General features: G+C 34.8%; 1 protein-coding gene across 1 annotated transcript; it reads left to right on the plus strand.

Moving 5' to 3' along the window:
• LOC109206827 (probable xyloglucan endotransglucosylase/hydrolase protein 6) lies at window positions 2,479-4,096 on the plus strand. The gene is made up of 4 exons (XM_019369690.1): window positions 2,479-2,716; window positions 2,813-2,913; window positions 2,992-3,188; window positions 3,382-4,096. Exons 1-4 carry the CDS (start codon window positions 2,527-2,529, stop codon window positions 3,770-3,772), a joined length of 879 nt encoding a protein of 292 aa, XP_019225235.1. The 5' UTR covers window positions 2,479-2,526; the 3' UTR covers window positions 3,773-4,096.

Raw genomic sequence — 6,469 nt, forward strand, 5'->3', positions numbered from 1 at the left:
TCTATGTGATTACCCGAGGGGCTGGTATTGTTCTATGTGATTGCCCGAGGGGCTGGTACCATTCTGAGATGTTGCCCGAGGGGCGGATGTGTTGACATTGTGCCCGAGGGGCGAACCTTATATGTTTATCTTTCTTATTTGCCTGTCATTTACCTGCTTAAATTGTGTAGTTGTGCCCGTGGGGCAGATTTCTGTGCTTATCTGCACTAGTTGTTCTGCATTCATTTGCGTAACTGTTGAAACAGTCATTTTCAAAGAAGTTTAAGCTGAGCTAAGATGTTTTAAGGGATTTTACAGCTTCATTGCTTTCTACCGGCTTTTGAAACTGCTTCTATACAGCATGTTGATGCTCTTTTCGTGATTTCTTGCCATTCAGACTTTAGTTATGATTATTACTCACTGAGTTGGCAGTACTCATTTTACTCCCTACACCTTGTGTGCAGATTCAGGTATTTTCTGAGCTTGGTGGCAGTTGTCATTGAAGTTAGCAAGGTAGCTGTCTGGCGATCGCGGCTCTGCTTTCTCCCTCTTTATTCCTCCTTATGTATTATTGCGATTTTTCCGACCATTTCGGTCTTGATGTGACTAGACAATTGTAGTAGATGCTCATGACTAGTGACACCCCGGTATCGGGCTGTGTTGGGTTGTATTCCGCGAATTGTTTTGTATTATCATCGTTACTTCTGAGATTATATCATGTTTTAGACGTAATGCTTATTGTTTAATTGCTTAAAAACTGCATTGGAAATGTGTCGGCTGGCCTTGTCTTCACGAGAGGCGCCATCACGACCGGGTCTGGGTTTAGGGTCGTGGCAATTACTACCTTCGGAAGCTCTGCTCCCGGAACAAGAGCTATCTGCTGCTTTATCTCGATTTCAACGCTAAGTCTTGCATTTTATTTGGTTTATTTATCATTTTATGATCAAATCGATATACTTGTTTATAAATCACGTTACAAATTTAACTGTACCACTTCACAGGTAAACAAGTGGTTGACAAGTTTTTGAATTTTGTTGAAGCAAGTAATATGAACTAAAAGTTAAGAATAATTTAAATAAGAAAATGACTTAGCTTTCACCTTTACATTAAGTGAGGAAATCATTTCTCCATTTTTATATAAAAATAGTTTAAATAATATTCAACAAACCAAATACTACAAAATAGTTTTATAAACAAAAACATTCCATCATCTCAAACACAAGATTTAGAGGTCGACAACGAAAAGGAGCAATAATGCATGATTGGGCATACAAACATTCGGTACACCAAATGTTATTAATGGCACCTAATGTTGCAATAATGAACTTTGTTCATTGATGACCAAAAACTCAACTCTAAGAGAATAATAAATTAGGCAGAGAAAAAGAAGAGAAAATGCAAACAGAGAATTTTCACGGTTTCAGGAGTTGTATGCGTAAATCCTAACCTAAGAGGAATAGGAGTTCAGCGACATATTATAGGAGTAGTTATTTTATCCTAGTTCTTTTCTTAATTGCTTCTCTTCGAACTAAGAAAGACTGCAAAATTAAAGGAATTTTAGTTGACAAACAGTAATACATCCATCATATATAGAAGAGATCGAAAAGGAAAGACCTCAAAAGGGAAAAGTATTACATCATCTGCTTTTCATGGTATCTTGGACTATTGATCTGTGCAATCAGGGGCGGAGGCGGAGGCGGAGGCGGAGCTAAAAGCTTAGATACGGGTTCGATCGAATCCAGTAATTTTTATTTAAATATGTATTTATATTATGAAATTTATTAAATATGTATAAATATTAAATTTAAGCCCAATATTATTACTTGAAGTTATCGTTTTAAAATTCAGTATCTATAGAATTGAAATCTTAACTCCGCCTCTACGTGCAATTCCATCGTTTGCATTGTGCTGCTGCTAGTGATGACAAGTACTTGAGTAATACTATATCAATCTTAGTTTCCTATAAATAAACAGATCAGGACATATTTAACTTACAACTTCAAGAGCCATATATTTGGATAGTTTAAAAAAGTATTTGTAAATTTGAGTGTACATACAAATATCACTTGAAAAAAGTTGAAAATCTGTGAGTATTTCATGAATACTGGAATACTCCATCATTTATAGTTAAATGAGGCTTTTTTCTGTTTAATCTTAAGACATTTTAAGTCAAAAGTCATTAAAAATAAAGAAGAAAAGAAAAGTAGTGGTAGGAACTGAGTAGATACATTCCAAAAAGAGTACTATTAGATAGGACATCTGGCTTTACTAGCTTGCCTTAGACTTAGAGCAGTAATAAACTTGAAAGTAAAATCTGGACAATTTCCTTAAATGCTGATATGACAGAAGAAGTCAAGAATGATTCTGAAATTGATCATCACGTAGGGTTTGGCGCAGGAGATGGGGTCCAGGGACGGCTTTCTATTAGCTGTATGATCAGAATTCCACTCGTCGTTTTCTCTATCGTTACGCATATATAAAGCTCTCAAATTTCACGCTATCACCACACCTCCAATTGTATAATATCATACAGTTAACAGAAAAACAATGGCCAAATTGACTTCCTTAAAATATTCAGCTGCAATTCTAATATTGCTATATGCCTTGACCTTTTCCTTCTCAGTGAGTGCACGACCCGCCACTTTTTTACAGGACTTTAAGGTCTCTTGGGCCAACTCTCACATCAAACAAATCGATGGTGGCAGGGCCATTCAGCTTATTCTCGACCAAAACTCAGGCACTAATTCAATTCTTTTTTTTGGTTCTGCTTTAGGTTTAATGTCGTACTGATGCATAGGTGTAAAAATGATCATTGACTGATATTTTATTTCAGGATGTGGGTTTGCTTCCAAAAGCAAATACCTCTTTGGACGTGTTAGCATGAAGATCAAGCTCGTGACTGGTGACTCTGCTGGAACCGTCACTGCCTTTTACGTAGGCACAGAGTTTGTTAATTTTACACTAGACTTCATGTTCAATAAAAATTCCGCATGACATTTTTTTTTTTTGCAGATGAATTCGGACACAGACAACGTAAGGGACGAGCTAGACTTCGAGTTCTTGGGAAACAGGTCAGGCCAGCCGTACACTGTCCAGACGAATGTTTATGTTCATGGAAAAGGTGACAAGGAACAAAGAGTCAACCTTTGGTTCGATCCATCCGCTGATTTTCACACTTATACCATTCTTTGGAACCACCACCACGCCGTGTAAGTAGACAGATCTTGTAAAAACAAGGATTTGAGATATACTGACCATATAATTTAACTTGTTATAGCATATGACATGTTAAATATCATTTTTATTATCTAATGATCAATGTCTATCCTAGAAATTTAGTTATGATTAACTTATTTGACCATGCAAGTAAATATTACTCATAAACTGTTTGTACTATTGAAGATTCTACGTGGACTCAGTACCCATTAGAGTGTATAAGAACAACGAAGCAAAAGGAATCCCATTCCCCAAATTCCAACCCATGGGAGTGTATTCAACATTGTGGGAAGCCGATGACTGGGCAACGAGAGGTGGATTAGAGAAAATAAATTGGAGCAAATCCCCATTTTACGCATACTACAAGGACTTTGACATAGAGGGATGTGCAATGCCAGGACCAGCAAATTGTGCCTCAAATCCACGCAATTGGTGGGAAGGAGCTAATTACCAACAACTCAGTGCTGTGGAAGCAAGGCAATATCGCTGGGTTAGAATGAACCACATGATCTATGATTATTGCACTGACAAATCCAGAAATCCAGTCCCCCCACCAGAATGTGTGGCCGGAATATGAAACTTTTACATCAACTGTCCATTATTTGTATACATATTCATTCCTGCTTATAGATATCCGTACGTACATGTGACCCTACAAAAGAAAATTGTTATATTTGTATTGATATGGACAGTCATGCTCATGCCTGGATGCTCGGTGATATTGTGAACGTGAGATCAGTACTAAGATTAAGGAGTGAGCAAAAGTCAGATGTCCTCTTATTGCTGTAATATATTGTTGTTGTTTGTATTTTCTGTACACTGTACGAGAGCCAATAATGTCTCTTCTTGTTTGATTGAGAAATGTGAAAAGGATGTGATGTTCATTCTTCTTTTGTTTAAATGGTTTTCATCCTCAAAGTAAATTGCTACTCATCAAGTTCTAATTCTGATGCGAACACTCTTGCTTGATGACTTCATTAAGCAAGAGAATGATATTGGGGATCACAATTTACAATTAATTTGTTTTAATAAAATACATAAAATTAAGCTACAAATTATAACTTGTTTAAGTTGCTTCAATTAACATAAAAAGAGTACGTGCTATAATACTCATTTTAACCTCCGGTTAATGTCAAACACAAACATCATATTGAAAAATTGATATCAATGGTATTATTTCCCCAAGGTATTTGAATATTTTGCAAAAGAATACATTAAAAAGCTACAAGTGTCATCTATATTAATAATTCTCTATTTAAAAAGCATATCAATCTTTCTTCTGTAAACTAATCTGGAACACATCCAAATTGATCTTGCAAGTATTTCGACAGTGGGAACAACTAGCTACTCGATAAAAGATGTCATTCCTTATAATACGATAAAAGATGGAAAAAAACTATGATTTTTCTTCATATCTTGTATGCATAAAAGTTAAGAATTTTTTTAGTACAACAAGCAAAGAGAACTTCCAAGGGGATTTACATTCCTAATGAAGCAATTTACTACTTCAAACAAAGAGAACAATAGACACTAAAACAAATAATAACACGACAAAAATTGTTTTTTTGTATTATTATATTTTTTTACATGATATAAATTGTAGGAACTCAATATAGCAGTTCAAATTATATTTTATTATAACTCATTTAAAATAATGTTAACTAATGATAAAATAATAAACATTTGATAGTATGTCACGACCCAAGTTCGCCCTCCGTGAACTGTCGTGACGGCACCTAGTCTCTACGACTAGGTAAGCCTAACAATTTGCGGAAAAGAGACGAAATGCGGAAAAACCAATAAAAAACTGAAGATAAATAAAGATAGAAACGTTTAAGATGCCGCTCGACATAAATCAATACATGTTCTCAAAAACTGGAACAACTCCCAAAATCCGGAATCTCATGAAATCACAAGCTGAGAATGTTTACATAAAGTTCTAACTTGGGTCGGTTCTTAGTTAACTTTTTAATAAATAAATTATCATTATTATATGCATTTAATCATGGATACAGAATGATATTGGGGATCAGAATTTATAATTAGTTTATTTTAATAATTTACATAAAATTAAGCTACAAATTATCACCTGTTTAAGTTGCTTCAATTAATATAAAAGGAGTATGTGCTATAATACTCATTTTAACCTCCAGTTAATGTCAAACACAAACATCATATTGAAAAATTGATATCAATGGTATTATTTCCCCAAGGTGTTTGAATATTTTAAAAAAGAATACATTAAAAAGCTACAAGTTTCATCTATATTAATAATTTTTTTATTTAAAAAGCATATCAATATTTCTTCTGTAAACTAATATGGAACACATCCAAATTGAACTTGCAAGTGTTTCGACAGTGGGAACAATTAGCTACTCGATGAAAGAAATGTCATTCCTTATAATACGATAAAAGATGGGAAAAAACTATGATTTTTCTTCATATCTTGTATACATAAAAGTTAAGAATTTTTTTAGTACAACAAGCAAAGAGAAATTCCAAGGGGATTTGCATTCCTAATGAAGCAATTTACTACTTCAAACAAAGAGAACAATAGACACTAAAACAAATAATAACATGATATAAATTGTTTTTTTGTATTATTATATTTTTTTACATTATATGATTTGTAGGAACTCAATATAGCAGTTCAAATTATATATTATTATAACTCATTTAAAATAATGTTAACTAATGATAAATAATAAACATTTGATAGAATGTCACGACCCAAGTTCGCCCTCCGTGAACTGTCGTGACGGCACCTAGTCTCTACGACTAGGTAAGCCTAACAATTTGCGGAAAAGAAACGAAATGCGGAAAAACCAATAAAAAACTAAACATAAATAAAGATAGAAACGTTTAAGATGCCGCTCGACATAAACCACTACATGTTCTCAAAAACTGGAACAACTCCCAAAACCCGGAATCTCATGAAATCACAAGCTGAGATTGTTTACATAAAGTTCTAACTCCAGAATATCTAGTCAACAGAGAGTACAGAAGACCTAAAGCTAACATAAAGAGATAGAGAGAGATTCCTCGGTCTGCGGACGCGGCAGATATACCTCAAAGTCTCCGAAAGTCGCCTCGTCTCGCTAACGAGATGGCTGAGCAGATGACCTGGATCTGCACTCGGAAAATAATATGTGCAGGAAAGGGCATGAGTACACCACAGCGGTACCCAGTAAGTGCCAAGCCTAACCTCCGTTGAGTAGTGACGAGGAGGGTCAGGGCCCTACCGGTCATAAATATAAATATATATATATATATA

The sequence above is a fragment of the Nicotiana attenuata genome, chromosome 2 (genome assembly GCF_001879085.1).
Source record: "Nicotiana attenuata strain UT chromosome 2, NIATTr2, whole genome shotgun sequence".
NCBI lineage: Eukaryota > Viridiplantae > Streptophyta > Magnoliopsida > Solanales > Solanaceae > Nicotiana > Nicotiana attenuata.

Coding starts and splice junctions, on each gene's coding strand:
- LOC109206827 (XM_019369690.1), top strand. CDS start 2,527: ATGGCCAAATTGACTTCCTTAAAATATTCAGCTGCAATTCTAATATTG. Junction 2,717..2,812: donor TATTCTCGACCAAAACTCAG/GCACTAATTCAA, acceptor ATTTTATTTCAG/GATGTGGGTTTGCTTCCAAA. Junction 2,914..2,991: donor GAACCGTCACTGCCTTTTAC/GTAGGCACAGAG, acceptor TTTTTTTTGCAG/ATGAATTCGGACACAGACAA.